At 43.3% G+C, this 20,743-nt stretch overlaps 1 protein-coding gene and 1 long non-coding RNA gene across 6 annotated transcripts in view; one reads left to right on the forward strand and one right to left on the reverse strand.

Moving 5' to 3' along the window:
- The window catches only part of TSNARE1 (t-SNARE domain containing 1), a 495,466-nt gene that overhangs the window by 365,337 nt on the left and 109,386 nt on the right, over positions 1-20,743 (forward strand). The window contains exon 12 of one of the 5 annotated variants that reach the window (XM_062626959.1): positions 12,201-12,266. The exons of the other annotated variants lie outside the window; for them this stretch is intronic. Within the exon in view, the coding sequence (XP_062482943.1) occupies positions 12,201-12,260 (60 nt within the window). The 3' untranslated portion in view covers positions 12,261-12,266. The remainder of the gene's footprint in view (positions 1-12,200; positions 12,267-20,743) is intronic. 5 annotated transcript variants of the gene reach the window in all.
- LOC134167854 (uncharacterized) overlaps positions 1-20,743 on the reverse strand; it is a 1,192,997-nt gene that overhangs the window by 200,630 nt on the left and 971,624 nt on the right. The gene's annotated exons all lie outside the window — the stretch shown is intronic.

Consider the following 20,743-nt stretch of genomic DNA (forward strand, 5'->3'; position numbering starts at 1 on the left):
ATTCTATGATATAAAGAGCAAAGCAGAAGGATCCAATATTAAATGAGAAACTGGCAGGTGAGTGTGCAGTAGCAGTGAATGCAGACCTCCTTAGGAAACAACAAGAAGGAATTTTGCCCAGGTAGTCTGAGGAAAGTCTTTAAGGAAGAAGTCAGGATGGTCAAAACATCAAGTGTGGGATCTCAGCATCACTTTGTCTCTGGGCATCAGAGAATTGTCACAGAGGCACAGAAGTCAAGACAGAAGAAGAGGGTTTATTGGTCCAAACTCTTCTGATACATCAAGTGTTCAGAACCTTCTGTCATTCTTGTTGCTCCACCAGGACTATTATCAGTTTATACCTACGATTTATAAAGTGCAATGCCCAAAAGCAGCTATAGTACTTTACCTTGCTGCCACTGAGTTCACTTGAAAGGTCTGTTCTCCCTTACTGAGTATAGTGCCATCAAGACATTCCAAAATGAGATTTAATTTTCTTGTACAACATTGCATCACTGGTGTGTTTGCAGTTTGAGGCCCCCTTTCAGCACCAGCATTTTGTTCAGTATTCTTTTGACCATCCAGACAGTTTTATATCTGTGCATTTAACTTCTTTTTCCACGGCACAGCAAACTGCATGATTGCACATTACATTTCATCCTCCTAATTTCACATCTGTTCATCCTTTTCAAGATCGCTTTAGATTCCACCTTTGTTTTCCAATGTTGTACATTTGTACATTTACTCAAGCCTGCTGTCATTCACTAGCATTTAGGTATACTTGCTATTAAAACAAATCAGTGCTTGATTTTTTAATAGAAGCCTAAGAAACATCACCAAGATATCTCATTTAAGATCTGCTTCTAGTCGGATGCTAAGAAGCCTCTGACAGTTACCCTTCAAAAGTGATTTACCAATCAGTCCTGCCTTACTACAATTAGATCTTCCTAACCTTACTGTTAAAAAAGCATTTTCCAGCACCGCATAGCATCTTCTTTTACCTTCTTTGTCACCTGGCTTTTAATAAGTCAGAAATGAAATTAGGTTACTTACAATTAGTTCCTATATTACATTTGCATTTTATTTATTTCTTTTAATATTATGATTTCCTCCTGGGCATTTGCAAGCGCTTGCTTAATAATTTCCTTAGGATCTGCCCACAAATTGAAGTTAGGCCCTCCCTACCAGACTGTAATTTCTCCGACGCCAACTCTGTTTTTCATAGGCAGGTTCTATATTTGTCCTTCTTCAGTCCTCTGGTACTTGTGAATCCTCCACAAACCCTTGAAGATAATCACTAATGACTCAGTTTGCTTCAGCGAGTTTCCTGCGAAGTCTTCAAGACTCAACTGACTCAAACATCTCTGCCATCACAAAATGCTTTAAAACCATTCTTCCTGTGCTGCAGCCTCAGTGCAGTCTCTTGGGTTAAGATTAACTCCATCAGCATCTAGTCACAAATTACCTTCTTTGCCAAGGAAAACATCCCTGAAATACTTCAACCCTCTCAGTATCTTTATTAGTCACCCTTCCTCAGCATTCTATTTCTTGATTTATTAGGCGTTATTATCATTCTGATGATAAAGCTGAAGGCGCAGGAGTCTCTGCCTCTCCACTGTCTCTTTGGAATACAGTGGGCTTCACAGGGGCTCCTGTGTAGTGCTTGCTCTGTAACTCACTGCAGTGAGCAGTGCACTGGCCTCATCCCTAAGGTTGTGGGGCTGCAATTTCTGTCTGACCACACTGAAAACCATGCCAGTGAAATAATCCAGGTGGTTTTAGACAAAGAAAGGCATCCCTGTCCATGGGACATTGGAACTGGGTGATCTTAAGGTCCTTTCCAACCCAATCCATTCTGTTATTCTTTAAGGTGACCATGTTACCATCTCTAAAAGGGAGAGGACATTACCCTTGTCCCCATATCTCATACTTGATTTTGCTTGCACTGGCTCTGGTGCTTGTCTTGTGCTTAGTAAGTTCAGCTTACTAAACCAGCAGAGAAATCCCTCAAAAGGCAAGATAGGAGTTGTAATTCTTTAGCACTAGTGAATTCAGTGGCTTCAGGAAGAGTCAATCCAGCACTGCAACTGGCACCCAGTGGCACATTAGGTGGTAGGGAGTTAGGGGGTTAAGGAGAAAGACACCTCTCGCTGGATTGATGTCTTTTTACATCAGCTCAACCAAGTGATGCAGCTGAGGGGATAGTGCGTTGGCAAAGGTGAACTACTGGGAACTTCTTACAGTGGCTTTGGAGACAGATAAAACCTATCTTCCAACTACAGTAGGTGTCTTCTTTTAGGCTTTGAAAGTCTTTGCATCAGCCCTTAGGAATAGAGCAGAATTTGCCTAACCTTCCACAGTCTTAATTTCCACGTAATGCTCCAGCTGTAGTTTTCCCTTGTACATAATATCTGGAATAATAATGCTGATAGAAAGGGCTATGAGAAGCATCTGAGGAGGAAGCTCATTCACTTGTCTGAACACCCGTCCCCCGCCCCTTTTATTCCTTTAAATATTAAAGATTACATTACAAGCAAGTGTCTGATTGTCGGAAGTGCTGAGCTCCCATTGTCTTCAGTGGGTGTCGTGGATGCTCAGCATTTCTCAAAGCCATAATGATCAGCATGTGGTGAAAATACTTAACAGCTAAATCTTTCCTGTCCCCTCCTTTCCATCCTCAAGCCAACAGAAAGCTTCTCCCTATCCCACATCCTGCTCCCTGTAGAAGGACCACCTTTCTCTCTGTCTTAACATCTTATAAGTCACACTCTTCACCTGGACCACTTTTTTGTGGGAGTCATCTGGTTAAGTGCAGGTATCTGCAATGGGGATGTCTGCATCTGGGCATGTTGCCCTAAACTCTATTCATAGTCAATGGAGAGTGAGTCAGCAGAGTCAATGGAGCTTAGGGTGTGATTTCACATCCTAAAATAGGCGTTCACATTTGGTCAGATGATTCAAACCCTGAACTCTACTGCGTGTATTTACTGTACTTCCAGTGGCTTCAATGGGAGACTAGACAAGAAATTTAGGTGAGATGCCTGTGCCAGGTCCTTAAAGTGAGATGAAATTAATCCCACCCCTCCTGTGAAGTAAAACATCAACTCACTGCATATATCACATTCACCTCCTTCCTTAAGAACTGTTTCTGTCTTGGTGTCTACAGGGAATGAATTGAGTAATAAAGGGTACTGAAGTGGAAAGATAATGGTAGGTCATAGCAGAAAGTCAGACAGAAGCTTAGGTTGGATAAATTGGAGCAGTTTTATTGAATTCAGTGAAGTCTCTCCTTTATATCAGAATTTCACTTAATGCAATTAAAAAGAAAAAAGAAAAAGAAACAGAAGCTAACTGTGCCTGTGAACTGTCAAGGTGAATTCTAGCCATTATCTTTCCATGTGAATTTATGGTTCATTGTATTTTCCTTCCAGCTTCACTATTACTGTCTAGATTAGGGGACTTTCCCTAGTGGTAAGCAGTTTCTTGTTGCGTGCTGTGTAACACTCCAGCACATCAATGACATCTGATTGTAAGGATTACTGGAGAGCTTCTGGGATCACTGTGAGACTATAGGCAGAGTGCAGTCTAGCAATCATATAATCATAGAATGGTTTGGGTTGGAATGGACCTTAAGATCACCCAGTTCCAACCCCCTGCCATGGGCAGGGACACCTCACACTAGACCATGTCTCCCAAGGCTCTGTCGAGCCTGGCCTTGAACACTGCCAGGGATGGAGCATTCACCACTTCTCTGGGCACCCTGTGCCAGTGCCTCACCACCCTTACAGCAAAGAACTTTTTACACGTAACCTGAACTTCCCCTGTTTCAGTTTAAACCCATCACCCCTTGTCCTATCACTACAGTCCCTGATGAAGAGTCCCTCTCCAGCATCCTTGTAGCCCCCGTTAGATACTGGAAGCTGCTCCCAAGTCTCCACACAGCTTCTGTTCTCCAGACTGAGCAGTGCCAACTTCCTCAGCCTGGCTTCATGTGGGTGAGATCACATGTCAAATATCCCCCACCTCCTTTACAATGCAAACTCGCCCTTATCATCAGTTGTATGCCCCACATAATGATTTTAAACCTTGGTTACTTCTGATCTCTCTGTTTATATAGGATTTGGTTAGTTTTCCCTGATGGAAGCTTCTCTTTGCAAGAATTAGCAATCAATTTACAATCTGAACATTTACCCAAACCAAAGCAACTTTGCCTGGCGCATCCTGGTAATTCCAGATGGAGTCAAAAATCCATCAATGCAGCTTTGCCGAGTAGGGAGCAGCACGACAGGAAGAGCGTAGTTATGAAATAGATGCACACAAATCAGTGTGCAACACTGCAAAATAGACAGTAATAATAATAAATTCATTTTAATTAGTTCTCTTCATTACAGCTATCGCCGTCTTTTGCTATTCCAGTTCATCAGGCATAAGAATAGATGCTATTGCTAATTTCCACATATTTAAAAGACAAAGCCCACCCTCTCCTCAGCCTTAAACATTTCCTCTTAACTCCCTCATTCATTAAACCATCCAGTTCAAAATTACCCTTCTGTGTTATAAAACCCACCATAAAGCGAGACCAGCCTCTTCCTTCCTCTCTTCTGTTATTAGCAGGTGCTTCCTAGGGTGTTTCTGCTGGTGGTGGTCTTCCCTGCAGCTCTGACTTTATCCTTGTGCCCAATTTGTTCTGACTCATTTTAAGCATAAGCTGCAAACAGCTCCTCTCTCCCCAGCTTCTGCCTGTTAATTTCTCCTTCCCTCTGTTATTATTTAGTTATAACCATATTATTTAACTCTAGACCATTTCATGAGTGCAGTTGGCGTGAGGGGTTCTGCATAAAGTATTGTAGTAGGTAGACAATTTGTCATAGAATCATGGAATGGTTTGGGTTGCAAAGGACCTTCAGATCATCCAGTTCCAAAGCCCCTGCCATGGGCAGGGACACCTCACACTAGACCATGTCACCCAAGGCTCTGTCCAACCTGGCCTTCAACAGTGCCAGGGATGGAGCATTCACCACTTCTTTGGGCAACCATGTAGTAGTTAATGAGCATTTTAGATGTTTGCTCTGAGTTGCTGAGAACAGGCTGTTACCAATCCTCTGTTTTGTAAGGGTGGAATAGCATGTTTGTGTACTCCACTGGAGGAAATGCTAAGAAACCAAACCGTCTCGTCATGTTTCTCTTTCCCGTGCATGTAGATTTGTGGCATCCATGGACACACACAAATCATTGAACAGTATAAAAGGTTTCCATAATGAAGCCTTGAGGTCTGTCGCTAGTGAAGGTTGTAGTGTCACTCGGGGACTCATTGACAAGCTTTGTGGCAAGAGATGGATTCTCCAGAATGAAAGAGCCAACATCTATCAGCCGTAATTGAGTGAATGAATAGCTTTGTAAAGTCTCTTCTTTGGTTTGCATGCCATGAAATGACGATAAATGTAGCAGAGTTTCACTTACAGCCTCTGCTTGCTTTGTTCTCTTCTCACTGTTGTCTTGTGTACAACAGGTAACGACAGTGAAATAAAGGGGCTTCCTCTACAAAATCAGCAGCAGTTTTAGCATCAGAACAAAGATGGGAAAGGTAAAGACTGAAGAGTGTTCATTTTCCACTCTGAAGGAGGGAGGAAAGAACTTTGAACCAAGATTTCTTTGCATTTAGACACCAGACATTTCAGTCACAGGAGGAATCACTAGGGAGCCAGCAATGGGATCTAGAAGCCCTGACTCCTACTTCCCCATCTTTGAGTAGGCACTTTATGGGCCATTTTCTTCCCACTTCTGCACTATTTCTGAACATCAGTGGCTATTCTGGTACACCTGCTGCAGAAAGAAATGCTACCAGGTTTTCCTTGAAACAGAGACTTTGCTCTGTGCTTGCTACCAGAGGAAGAAAATCTTAGGAAGAAAGTATAACAGCCTCCACTAGAACTAGGAAGGGGATGCTTTCCACTCCAGGTACCAGAGGAAGAGAAAAGCTAGTTTGGGCCGTTGTAGTTATAGAGAAAAGCCAGTTTAGGCCACTGTAATTATAGGCAGTTCTCTGTATTTCGGACAACTCGGTACTCTTGCTTTGTTTATGCTCTGAAGAGTAAATATAGTAGTAAATTGTTGGCATCAATGTCTTTATAAAGGACATAGAAACTGTTCATCAGGTACTGCTGCAGGCAGGATCAGGTCGTTGCTATTTAGAGCAAAGCAGTACATCACAGGACTCATCAAACTGAGTGTTATAAGTAAACAGAGATGAGAAAGTGGGGCCTGAATACAGATCCAGAGGCATTAATCCCTAGTGAGGCACTGTATTCCATCATACTCGCAGGCACTTTAACCTATTCTGAAACAGAAAGCTATTCTAAGAAATCAGCTTAGCTCTTTGAGTCTCTCTCTTTAAAGCTTTAAAACAATATTTATCTTTTCCACCCACTATCTAGTTTGTCTTTTCTCTTTTATTTTCCTTTCTTTTCCCTAAATGACAGCAGGAGTCCACTCTTCATCTCATTACAGCATTTACAAATGAGTTTGTGTTGTTTGTTTTGCATTTCTAGTCTCTGAAATTGCCCAGGTCTTCCAGATTTATTAAAAACGAATGTAAATGAGTCAGTCTTCTTCTAAGGGCATTCATTTTTGTGGAACTTGCCTGAATTGTTTGTAAGGACTTAGTTCTGAGAGCAAAAAGAAGGTGAAATCTTGATTTCTTACTGTTTTCCCAGTTGAACTAAGTATTTCTCATATGTCCATCATATGTCAATGGTCTTGATCTGCATGCACTATGCAACTTGTTAAATGCACTTAGTTTCAAGTTGTAAGAACAGATGGAACATTCACAGGGCTACAGGGACTCAGGGACTCTTCATCAGGGTTGTAGTGACAGGACAAGGGGTGATGGGTTCAAACTGAAACAGGGGAAGTTCAGGTTGGATATAAGGAAGAAGTTCTTTACTGTGAGGGTGGTGAGGCACTGGGACAGGGTGCCCAAAGAAGTGTTGAATGCTCCATCCCTGGCAGTGTTCAAGGCCAGGTTGGACAGGGCCTTGGGTGCTATGGTTTAGTGTGAGGTGTCCCTGCCCATGGCAGGGGGTTGGAACTGGATGATCTTCAGGTCCTTTCCAACCCAAACCATTCTGTGATTCTATGACGTGCCGCCCTTGTGCATGGAGGGCTTTCTTCGCCACTGAGTTCCTAGTTCTTCTGAGGTGAGAGGATGGTTCATTGTGTAGTTTTTTTCTAGGTGCTTTCCGTTTGTTTTGTTTTCTCCACCTCAGATTTATTATTTATGGAAGTTTTTATTTATTGATTCTCTGAAGGAGAAGGAAGTGTTGAAGACAAGGCTGTTCAAAAAAATGCAACCAGGTTTGTGTCCCTGAGGTTTGTGTGCTACCAAGGAGGGGAGAGCTGGGTGATACTTAGTCCATACAACCAGCATTATGTATTCATTATTTAGGAACATAAATGCATCAGTTTCTATCTTCACACCCATCAGTTTGTTCCTTCCCACACCCCTTCCCACTCTGGCTGTTCCACAGCTCTTATGCTGACAGCCTTCTTCTCATTTCCAGTCTGTACATCTTTATGGCTACTTTACAAGCATTTGTCCTTGTGACAGCTTTTTCACTTAGTTTAACTGGCTTGTCTCCCTCCCTGCTGTTTACTCCCCTGCTTTATTTATAGAGGTTGGTCATACCCTTTCTCAGCCTTTGTTCTTGGAGCCTAAACCAGTTGTGGGTAGCATACACACACATAACATGAGACATGGCATCTTCAAAACGTCTCACATGGGCTTTGAACTTGGGTTTAGTGGAACAAAAACACATAATGAAATCCTCCCAAGCCATAGACCAGCTTTAAGGCTTCACAGCTGTGCTTTGTGACAGTGACACCGTTCCTTTTAAGGCCTTTAGAAGCAGTAGCAACTTTTAAAGAGCAGGGTCTGCCTCCTTCCTCCTTGCTTATCAGGTATGTTAGGAGAACATAGGGCTTGGCACAAGTGACAAAAGAATGCGATGGTGCAGGAGTTCATCCATTGTTGTCCTCCTCTGTTTTCCTGTTCTTCCATTGTCACAGCAGTGCTTCCTGTGTTGGAGAATTGCATTAGGAAAGCTAAAGGGCTAATTGCTAAATTGTCTGGGATAGGGCTCATATTTGCCCTGCTTGACATCCTTGTTTCATGCATCCTCCTTCGCTTGGACTGCTCAGCAGTAAGTGAAGTCGTCTCTTCCAGAGGAGGGCTGTTGCTCATTCTCCCATGGATCTCATGTTTGTTCACCCGTGATTTGTAGACAAGATGGTATTCTCATTTCATTCATTACAGCAGCCATAAGGAACGTGATGTTCTGGACCAGTCTGGCCTTCCTAGTATTACTCATGTACTATCTGTAAACTAAGGCTAAAGCTACAGGCCATCGTTTCCTCTGAAACCTAAGAAGTGCTCTCTGTTCTCTCAGCTGACAGATTACTTTTGGCCAAGTTAAGAGTGCGTGAAGAAGAAAAAGATCTGCCAATTATATCCTCACTGCCGCTCGGGGGGAAACACATGTCTTACGCATTATGATTCAGAAACCTGCTTGCACATTCTTTACCAGACCCTGAATTGATTTGTCAGTTAAAGGAAAAAACAAAAGGATATGAATAAGGATTATTGTCCACTGCAGGATGTGTTGGGGCAGTACCTTAGGGTAAAAGCTTCCTCCCACCAAAGAAAACTTAGTAGCAGCCCCAGTTTTGACCTCATGAAGGAAAATCAGTCACCATTATGATGGCAGGAATATTGGTGACTAAAAGGGGCCTGTAGTCCAAAATTAGATTTTCTTTAGACATAGTTTATACTGGAATTGGATTCAGAAGAAAAATCCAGTTTCATTTGGTTTAATTTCATTGTTAGCTTTTGGCCTCCAAAAATAGTTTGGTCAATATATTCTTCTCAGTATTGAAGGAAGGTGACATCAGGAATCTTTAGATCTCCTAAGTCAACGTGACCTTTCTTTGATATCAGAGGCTCCAAAAACCCTTTGATATCAGAGGCTCAAAAGAAACAAGTCTCTTTGTCTGACGTGCTTTAGGAAGCATCCCCCACTGTGGTCCATATCCCTATTCTCTACTAAGAGCAGACAAGTTCAACCAACTACCTTGAAGATCACCTTTGTCTCTGCAGGAAGGGACTGGTTGCTTCTGGTCTCGGAGAGAACCCATCAGTGTGGACAACGGGAGGACTGAAACATAGGGATCAGCCCTGAAGTGGTGGTTGCTGCGCTTACACTGAGGTGCTGGCACTGCTGAAGCAGCACAGCAAAGCCATATTTTGTCACACCTCCATTTGTCCTTTCCTTAGCTGATTTCCTACATCAAGCTAGAAGCAGTCATCTGGCAGGAGAGCTGTATAAATGGCAGAGAAATTCCCCATCAGCTCTTCTGGGGGAAAATCAATTCTCGGCATTCAAGAAGCTCTGAGCTTGCTAAGCTCCCTACCTTTTAACTGCAAATGGCTCGAGATGTTTTTCCCTTATCATCAATAGAGCACAGGAAAGCGAATCCAGCCTGAGGCTGAGCTGGTTTATTTACAGGCCAGTTTAAGCCAGCCTTTTTATGAATTGATTTTTACCTATGCGTGCAAAAGCCTGCCTCTCTTGAAAGCCATGGAAGTCCTGTTTTGATGTCATGAAGAGTCCAGCCCAGGAAGGTCCAAACCCAACCAACTGGTGAGCATTTATATCATCTACTGTATTGTGGGCTGCATCAAAAGGAGCTTGAGTCAAGTGTGTGCAACCTATTCTGCAGGCTGCTGGTTTTCTTAGTTAGCATCTATTTTATGCTCTGCATTTTAAATTCCTTTAAGTGCAGGCAGTTGAGGAACAAGTTTGTGTGTGAGAGAAAGAGAGATCACTACTCCATCCCAATTCCCTCATGCAGTGTCTGTATACTGTTTATGGGCCAGTACCTATGTTCCAAGAGACTGCGGCATTTCAGGAGGAGGCAGAGCAGTCCCAGTCTGTGTTCATCACTGAAACTGATAATGTTCTGTGAGGTTCTTCCATATATGAGGAACATGCTGAGAGCATTGGGGCTGTTCTCTTCACATTTGTATACTGATTACAGAAGTTAGAGGGCTTTACCAACCTTGACTTGAGCCAAACCTTGACCAGCACTATGGTTGGCAGGGGGTGCACATTGCTTAGATTAGCCCTTGGGTATTGTGTCTCCCCTGAATCCACTTTGAGTCAGATGCAGTCATCACAACCAGATGGATCCATTACCACCACTGGTGGTTATCACTTGAGCAGAGTTATGGGAAATAAAGGACCGTATAGTCAAGGACATAAGGACCATGTAGTCAAGGTCCTAGAATAGACATCTTTGACCAGTGTGAATATCACCATAATAAAGTCCTGTGACAGAAAAGCTTATTAAACTGTCAGCGTCCTTCTTCCAGCTCCAGCTTTCTTACCACTGAGCCCAGCTTGAGGAAAGGAGGATGAAGTGTAAATGTAAGGCTAACATCTTCTCAAGGGGTGATCACAACATGAAAAGCCTGAACCTCCACCAGTGAGCAGGATTAGCTTAGTAGGAGAAAACCAGCCACACTGGTGACTTCTGACAACATAACATACAGAAAAGGTTAAATATGTCAAAGCACATCTTCATACATTTGAAGTAGTCTTAACTTGTGCATAACTGATTGCTTTGAGACATGAAAAGCTGTGTCCTGATTATGACATTGGGTTCAGGTTCGTAAGTCAATGGATGTCTGCTGTGCAGGAGAACTCCAGAGGTCACAATAGACATGCATCTGAATCCTTTGGCTGAAGTATCAGCCGTGTCTTCTACATGGCCCATACAATCAGAGCATGTTCATTACCAGAGCAGTGGGAACATAAAGGTGTCAGTCACAACGATCTGGTTACGCTTTTCCACATCACATACGTGCTTCCAGCCCTAAGGCTTTATTATTTGCGTTCAGGGTGAGGCATTCACTTCTGATCAGATGGTCTCCTGCAAGGCCTAGGAATCACTTAAATCCTCCCCAAACTCCTCTATGATTCATTTAGCTTTTCCTCCGTACCTTCTATACCCAGAGCAGCTTGCTGTGGATCTTGGATAAAGACACTCATGCCTTTAGTGGGTGTTCTGTGGTGTGATGATCTGTACTGTGTCAGGGCTTTCCTTAACCTCTTGAAGTACTGTAACAGGCTGCAGCAGCAAAAGATAAAACTGAGATGGATGGCCTAGGTAAGACTGATGCTTACCTCGTAGGAAATCAGGGAGCTCTGTGGCCAGAAGTCTTCAGGTTAATTGTGTGTTTCATGATGCTGTATCATTTGCAATAAAACTTTATTTCAGCCGTTCATGTGTGTGAACAATATAGCCACGTACATCAAATAGAAGCTTCTCTTCCTTACTGTTAATTACATTTCATTAATTTCATTTGTCTTTTCTTACAAGGAGGATTCACACTTGTAAAACGTTTTCCATCTATCTCAGCTGCTAATTTAAGGTGCAGAGAGACAACAGGTTTTCAAACCTTCGCAAAACAAAAGCATAAGCTGTAATTTAGGATATCTACTCAGTAGTCTATGACACAGAATGCTCATCTCTCCTTTTCTCTCCCTTGTCCTCCTCTGACAGTGCTGTGCTGTTGCAGCTCTCCCAGTCTCCTTTCCCTCTGTCCTTCCCCCTCTACTTTACTTACCAGACTCTCCCTATCCCAATCACAATCCTGTCATGCTCTTGATCAAAATGAAATAGCTTGTTCTTGTGTCTTGATTTGTTCCTAAGTCCTCCCAGGCTTCTGATCATTTTCTTTACCTATCCCTGCCTCCTCCTCCCCTTACCTACTGTATTTTATTTCATTTCACTTCATTTCATTTCATTTTTGAGGCAATACAGTCAAACTTGAACACAATATTCAATGTGAGGACATCTCATTAAATGGCATAATGGCATTGCGCTACTTTCAGCTTATTCAGAGTTCCATGCTTTCTGTACAACACGATTTTCTTTTCTTTTGCCACTGACATTGTGGATGTGGCAGATGTATTCATGGAAGTGTCCACATTTGGACTCTGAATGGAAGAATGGGAGAGTATCAAAGAGGTTACTACAAGCTGTAGTTGAGGAGGCAAACTCTTCACTCTGATTTTCCATGGTAGCGTTGGTGGAATGGCTGTATAGAAACCTTAGGCTAAATGATTTTGTTTTGTTTTGTTTTATTTTGTTTTCCATTGTAGGGGAGTTGGAGGTCTAGGCAAGAAAGGTTCCTCATCGCCACAGAAATAGTCGGGACCTGAGTTCAGGTCAGTTCTTGGCACAGAATGATATTGAATAAGATGCTTTGCCTCACTCTGCTTTTGTTTTCCATCAGCAAAACAACTTTACTAACCTAACTTCTTATTCACTGGGATGGAAGCTCTCTTGGAAGAGGTGTTCCTTGAATATTAACCAGCTTTTGTGAGTCCCTCTTTCCTCTACATCCTTATCCCATGAGATTCTTCCCAAGCAGATCTTTGACCTTTTCCCTTTTCAGTGCTGTGGGACTTCCGTCCTTCATGGTAGGATGCTGTAGGAAGTAAAGATGCTATGTGAGCACAGTGGAGTCATCTTGGGGACCAGCAGTGTGAACCATGGACAGGACATAACCAAATGGGCCTTCTTTAGGGCTGGCCTCAGAAGCAGCAAAGAGATGTTAACCTTCTGTGAGCAAAGAGATGTTAATCTCTTCTCCTGGGTTAGAGAAGTAAGAGGCAGGTTATACAGTCAAGTCTAAATTAATCTTAATCTTAAAATTAATATCTTAGTAATTTCTAATGATAGCAGTAGGAGCATGTTGAGTTCTGTTGAGCGGGGCAGAAGGCAGCATGGCTTGGGCTGCTTCCCTTGTCAAGCCTGCTCTGTACCCCTCATACCTTTCCTCTTACTGTGTGCTAAACCTGTTCCCACAACAAGCAGAGTTCTAGCATCATTTTTTTTCCTGCTATAGCTGGTATGTGCAGCTAAACCCTAAGCACAGACAATCAGTTCTGTCTTCCCTGCTTCAAACAAAGTGAGAACAGGGTTTATACAAAAAGATTCCATTCATCCCTCCGATTCCTTGCTGCATATTTAGGCTAATTTTTTGTGTTGTGTTCATGAAAATCACCAGGGATACAAAAATGTAGTAGGCTTGTGCTTCTTCAAGACAGTTACAGCAGGGAGTTTCATGTTTTCCCATATAAGTAGATTTAAGAATGCTGATGTTATTAAAATATCCATCACCAGTGCTCTTATCAGTCTGTGAATGGAGGGGAAGTTTTGAATGAAATAACCGTTACATTTCCACATTCCACTGTAAATCAGTAGAGTAAGAGAAAATAGTTATCCATATCTATAAATGTAGAGGGGGTATAACCCTGGAAAATGCCCCTCTGCAACTGCTAGCATCTCCCACTCCTTTTTCCTCCATTCACCAAACAAGCACTTGGTAAGTCTGTAATACCCACTGGGAAGAATATGTGGCTTATTCATCTGATGCTGCAGTGTGGAATTTTCTCCTTCTTTCTACACCGCTATCCCAATTGCAGGAATTTTTGTCCTTCTTTGTGGGATAAGGATTTAATTGCCGTCTTTCCATGAAGAAGATGGTCAAATTAAGTGGGGAGAAAACGCATTTCAGCAGCATCTGAGTTATACACAATTAGAAGCTAAATCAAGGATGTATTTACCCCAGAGCTCCCCCTTAAACACCAGTCCTTGGCCTCTGTTCACCCCTCATCTCCTCCTGTTATGCCAGTTCTTCCCTATTTCTGATTCCTCCCTGCCTTTGCACCTCTTTTTGTCCTGGCAGTGTAAAAGTGGAGGTTATCCAATGATATTGCATCTGATGCTCTGCCAAGTAACCCTTTTTTAGGGCAGCGTGAGCTCTCAGGTACGAGTTAAGCATGTGAAAATACAGCAAAGTCAGAACAAAAGTGACCTAACATCATCCAGTTTATCCTGTTCCTCCTGAAATAGGTAATTGCCATCTTTATCTGCCATTGGAAGTTCCTGCTGAATATAGGTAATGGCATACTAGGAAGAAAGCGGTTGTTAAACCACAGGTTGCTTCACTCACCGATTTCTTGTCTTAATCCTCATTTAGCTCCGAAAAGCATGCCATTTTTCTACCTTTCTTAGAGATCTTCTTCTAAAACCCAAATACCTCAGCCCAGACCCTTATTTTTTACAAGATATAAAAGTTGGTTTATACCAAACTGCTTACACATTTAAGCCTCTGAATCCCTCAGCTAGTTTTAGTGCAGCTCTGACAATGAAAAGGGCTAATTTGAGATCTATTCTTACATTTATAGCACCATAAAGAATGTTCAGAGTAAAGACTTCATTTGCATACATCATAAAAATAAAGAAAATAATTTGCATAAAAGGCTGTGCGTGTAGCAGTGCTTTGACTGAATAAGGAATGTTGGGAAATATGATTGTAAGATGAGAAAGCGGAGGCGGCGAAGAAGATGGCTTACCAAATGTAGGAAGGTTCTCAAGAGGTGGGATGCTCTGCTTCTTTATATTGCTAAATCCTTTGGGATTTTGCAGTTTTGAGGCAGACATGAGCTATAAAGATCCCTGGGAATCCCTCGAGAGGTGCTATGTGATGGGTGGCAGCTTTAGGGATGGATTCTCTGGGTTGAAAGCTGTAATCAGTGCTTTTCCCACACTAGGATTGCCCTCATCTGGCCAAATCTGGAGGGAAATCCCAGTGATTGGTTATGGATATGTAGCATCTGTGTCTGCAGCCCAGATTCCCTCTGGTGTGATTCAGTATTGCTCAAGTCAGTAGCCTGCGTTGGAAGTACACTGATTTATTGTGCAAGGGGAGAATCTAGGTTGGTGACATATGGTATGATGTAGTGCCCATTTAGGGATTTCTTCATTTTAGCATCAAAACCATAGAAAATAAACCTGACAGCCTACTTTGGTGGTGTTTGTCTTAGTCATGGTTGCGTTATTGCCATATTTACCATTTTTTTCTTAGAAAGTAATTTTGCTTTCTGCTTTTACTACTTCTGTTTGCACGTGTTGTCTTCCACAGTGCTCTTCTCGAAGCAGTTTTGAAGCCAGAGGAGCACGGATTTTAGATGCTAACAACAAACTGCTTCCTACAGCTTTAGAAAGTGCTTGGCCACTTTGCTGCTACAGATCTTCCTAGTTCCCCAAGTCTTTTGGGTAGGGTTTAGGTTTCCATGACTCAGTTCTCTCCCCTGTAAAATGAGGATTGTCAGAGATGATGCTGCACTGAGAAACAGTGTAAAAGGCGCTGTGTAAATAGAATGGAAATGCAGATCTTGAGAGCTAAGCATAGCAGCCTAAAGAGTTATGTGACAGGTTGTGGCTGTCCTGTGGTCTCCTCTGATCCAGCTAATGCCTGTAAAGCAGAATTGCTCTTGGGATGGAAAGCCTCAGGAAATGTTTGAGTCCTGTGCTTGAGTAGTTACGTCTAACAGCGGGGTGATTAGCTGCTGCTGTGGGGAAAACCACTCAATACACATCAGGGTTTACAGCCCTCTCTGATCCTGCCCTCATGTAAAGGTTAATGGATCCATGAATTGCTGGAGTGCATAGACCTTACCTGCAGACCGTGCTGATAAGGCAGCCCCTGAGGACTGCAGGTCCAGTACCTACTGTCCACCAAACCATTGCCACTATAAGGGAGGTCTCCCTGTGGAGTCAAGGGAGGAAAGACTGCTGCCTGCATCATCAGTAGCTGAATTTCATAGGTTTAATTCATCATAAGGCTGTGATTGTATCATCGTATTGCAGTAGTTTCAGAAGACTGTAGGCATCAGAAATCACACAGAAAACAATTTGCAAGGTTTGGAGTTTCTGCTTGTCTCAGCCCAAATCTTCGTGTAGAGACCCCTCCTTCCCACCCTTTGCCTTGTAATTTAAGTGACAATAAGTGTGCTGTGCTTCACACGCTGGGGCCACGCTACATTAGCCACACACACACATGCAGACACAGGGACAGCTGCATTTCAATAGAGAAGTAAAACCTATATGGCTTGACATTCAGTTTTAACCCATGGTGTAAACCAGCTCATTGTGTATTATAGGATGATTGCAGCGCAATTGTAGTTGGAACTGGATCTTTTGAAGCTGACCAGCTGAAATTAGAAGAGTGTAGAGAAACTATGGGATGTTGTCACCTGCCTCTGCTCTGCACTATTGAACAGATCTGGGTGCCAGGTCCCCCGAACAGCACATGTCCAAGCTTTGGGACTCAGACTCTTGCAAACTAAAGAGCATCTTGCCTAAGCTGTTATTTCTCCTTGCTCTCTGATATCTTGGTGCTGTTGAGAGGAATCTCCATTAAGAGAATGTATAAAACCAAACGGGATGAAGGGAGGAGGGACTGTAAAGGGCAGTTGTGTTTTGTGGGCTCTGAGGATTCATAAGGCTTGTGAAAAAGTCCATGCTGTGCATAGCAAGTTTGGTTTGCTCCCCAGTGCATAGCACTCTATGTTAGACAGCAGTTCTGGAAATGGAAATGGAAAAGTTGCTCACTTTTAGGATTTTCTTCTTGCCAGGTATGGTACCTTTCAGCTTTGCAACAGAATCCCCTTTAGCTGATCACCAGCAGTGTGGTCCAGTGAGCAAGACGGCCAGTTTGGGTGTGATGCTGGCAATACCAGCTAGTAATTTATACCATATTGCACAGCAGGGCAGGAGCAGCTAATGAAGTGCTACCTAAGTAAACAGTCATTTGTGCAACTCCAATTAAACCTTTGGAAGTATTTCCAGCAGAGTATATACCACTAATGAATCTCATTGTTACAAAGTGCCAAGCAGAGCCAAGTGGACGGGGAGACCTTGCCCATCATCCCTCAATGGCCACAAATCGAAGAATCAGAGAATCAGAGAATGGTTTGGGTGGGGAAGGACCTTAAGCTCATCCAGTTCCAACCCCTGCCACGGGCAAGGACACCTCACATTAAACCATGTCACTCAAACACTAAGCCATCTCACACAAATCTTGCAGCCATAACTTAGCATGGGCATAGCTTGCACCATGAAGAGGAAGAATTCCTTGAGATGAGCTCTGTGAAGTCAGGCTGCTTAGACGCGGCAACCCTGTCTCCTCCTCTCCTATCTGCCTCTCATCCTGAGTACCTCCACCCTCCTCTCTTTCTCCATGACCTCACTTTTACTGTCTGTTCTCACATTCTTCTGTCTCTAGGAAAAGCTCTTCCCCCCCCCACCTCCTTCCCCATCTCTGCTGAATCACACCAGAGAAATAGAAAATGAAATATCCAGAACAATAGAGATCATCCCTTGCCCACTTCTGCCTTCTTTGCTAGAGATAATGCAGAAACCATCAAACCAAATATGCTCAGTCTGTGAAGTTTCTATCACTTTTCTTTCCCTCTTCTTCACCTTATTAATATTGCAACTGTCTCACTCTACAATCTCATGTGTTAGCTTTACCCAGGCACGCAGCTCTGTGCTAATCAAAGCTTCGCCTCCCGATATTTTCCCCTGTCCAAGCTGGAACAAAGAAAATGAAATCTCAACAGCAAAGCACACACACAAATCGTTAATATTTGACCTCTGGAAAGGACTCATTTATTAAACATTTTCTCATCCCTTCAGGGTATTCAGAGACACAGTTTCTTTGCGTATTGCTTTGGCAGTAATACTACAGCATTTCCCCATGGGCTTCTCTAAGTGATCTCAAGTGTACATTAATAGCCCTTTGCCTTTGGCTTTCATGAGTATAACACACAGTTAATCACAGGATCCCTTTTGGGTGATGTGGGTTTTTTAGGTGTGGGGGTTTTTATCATTTTTGGGGATTTTTTCCTGTTTCTTTTATCTGTTGTTGGGGGTTTTGTGTTTGTTATCCTTTTTTTGTGTGTGTGTACAGCTTACAAGAAGACAGTTTGTTACTCTTTCAGTCTGAAATATAGGAGCCTTCTGCCGCAGCTCTGGAGTTTTAACAGATGGAGAATATTAAACCCTCATATCTGTATCTATCTATGTATTTCAGAGTGTAAAAGGATTGATTGCCACAGAGCAAGACACTAAAAGCTGGTAGTTGGTTTTTGTCATACTGAAGCATGTTTCCCTCCTGATGGTAAATGTCTCCAGGAAGACGTTGACATACTGATCGTCTACTCATACCATTCTGGGTGGCGGATGCCCTTATAGACAATTCAGAGACTGAAGGGCCTGATAATAAATAATAAAAACAGGAACCAGAAGTGCAATCCCTACACTGAGCGCTAAATCTTGAATGGGTCTGTTTCAACAAGCTGTTTCTCAAAGTTAACTTTCTCCATTCTTGGGCTGAAAAGGGAAGATTCCTTATGAAAGAGGATGTGGGATCATGTTGTGAAGTGGTGTTGGTAGGCTCACATGCCTGAATTCAAAGGTTACTAGACCAACAGCTTGAAGGTGGAGCGTTAACTGTGGAGCAGTCTCTGGTCCTCAGAGCAGCTTGGATGTGGGACATTTCTAGCCCAGGTAGCAAGATAGCTACATGTCCCTCTACTCTGCTCCTGTGAGACCTCACTTGGAGTATTGTGTGCAATACTCCACTTAAACGCTCAACTTAAAAAGGACATGAAGCTGTTGGAACAAGTCCAGAGGAGGCCACAAGGATGATCAGGGGCTGGAGCACCTCCTGTATGGAGCCAGGCTGAGAACATTGGGGCTGTTCAGCCTGGAGAAGAGAAGCTGTGTGGAGACCTCAGAGCAGCCTTCCAGTATCTGAGGGGGGCCTATAGGGATGCTGGGGAGGGACACTTCATCAGGGACTGTAGTGACAGGACAAGGGTGTAATGGGTTAAAACTTAAACAGGGGAAGTTTATATTGGATATAAGGAGGAAGATCTTTAGTGTGAGGGTGATGAGGCACTGGAATGGGTTGCCCAAGGAAGCTGTGAATGCTCCATCCCTGGCGGTGTTTAAGGCCAGGTTGGACAGAGCCTTGGGTGAGATGGTTTAGTGTGAGGTGTCCCTGCCCATGGCAGGGGGGGTTTAACTGGATGATCTTAAGGTCCTTTCCAACCCTAACGATTCTATGACTCTAAGGTGGTGCAGGAAGACTTCATGTGTTGGAAAAAGGAAAAATCTGGCTCTGCCAGGCAGGGCGGGCTAGTTTGGTCATGATGGTATGTATTTATATCCTCTTTGTTCCCCTCAAAAGCTGTATGCCTTCACTATATTGACCTCTAGATAGGATCAGACCCAAGGAATCTGCATATACCAGTTTATGCCAGATTAAATAAGACAACACAAGTAGCCACCTTCATACTTCCCAGTTACAACCCCAAACTCAACACAATCATCCTGCAAGACCGGAGCTTTGCTTGCACTTGCCTGGGTTATGAGGCGCTTGTTGGGGTCTGGAGTCAGTGTCTTCTCCATCTCAGAGCTGCCCAACCATGTACATGCCATGACTCTAAGGGGTACAGGAGCAGATCTACGTGCAGCACTGAGCCCATGAAGCAGCAGTTAGCAGCGATTTCTAAGTTTCCTTGGTTAAGCATTCATTGTATGTCACCAGCCCACTCTTTCCCTCCACCCCATCCCTCAACAGCCCGTTCTTTCTCAAGATCTCTTAATATCCTGTGATTTACCTACATATAAAGTATGTTACTTTCTGATTCCCACCGGGCATATGGAACAGATGTCCCTTTTCAAGGGCTTTATCAGCAATTACATATAATGTAGTGTAAATAAGTTTTTCAAGACCTTCAATTATGCTCATTAGCTTGAAGCTAATGAGACGTGGGATCAGATTTAAATCCACCAGCCTATAAATTTGGGGATGAAGAGGCTTGCTTTGGTCCACAGCTACGACAACTGAATGCAAAGCCAGTACAACAAGGCACTCTAGATACAGCAAGGCAAAGCTCATCAGGGTTAGACTAGGAGCTTTGCATGAACTGGGATTCTGACTTGAGCTCTCATATTTTTACCTCAGACATTACTCAACTTGGTCTTTTTTTCCTGTAAAGGGGCTGCTATTTTAGACCCACAGGGGAGTAAAGTCTTCAAAGAGCACCCTCAGAGGAAATCACAGGGCAGCACAAATGTAAATATTCTATTTCTGGGAAGAGAGCATGGTTTTAGCTGTGGGCTACCCAGGTATTCTTAATTGCACATAAAATCATAGAATAGTTTGGGTTGCAAAGGACCTGAAGATCATCAAGTTCCAACTCCCTGCCGTGTGCAGGGACACCTCACACTAGACCATGTCACCCAAGGCTGTTCCCAACCTGCTTTGTACACTGCCAGGGATGTGTCATTCACCACTTCTCTGGGCAGGCTGTTCCAGTGTCTCAGCGCCCTCACCCTGAACTTCCCCTGTTTCAGTTTGAACCTATCACTCCAGTCCCTAATGAAGAGTCCCTCTCCAGCATCCTTGTATCCCCCTTCAGACACTGGAAGCTGCTCTGAGATCTCCACGCAGCTTCTCTTCTCCAGGCTGAAGAGCCCCAGTTTGTTCAGCCTATCTTCATACAGGAGGTGCTCCAGCCCCCTGATCATCCTCATGGCCTCCTCTGGACTTAGCTCCATGTCCTTTTTATGTTGAGGACACCAAAACTGTACACAATACTCCAAATGAGGTCTCAGAAGGGCATCAGGTGCTTTAGATAAGAGTACATTTGGAGACTACAGGTTGTCTGCCCCCTTAGAACCCTCCTGTTCAGAGCTGCTGGGGAAAAGAAACACCAAACCAACAAAGCCCCCCCCCAAAACACGTCCTTCCCCAACAAAACAGAAGACAACAGATACG

Source organism: Pezoporus occidentalis, unplaced genomic scaffold (genome assembly GCF_034315485.1).
Source record: "Pezoporus occidentalis ecotype Australia unplaced genomic scaffold, CSIRO_AGI_Poc_V1 ctg3, whole genome shotgun sequence".
NCBI classification, from domain to species: Eukaryota; Metazoa; Chordata; class Aves; order Psittaciformes; family Psittacidae; genus Pezoporus; species Pezoporus occidentalis.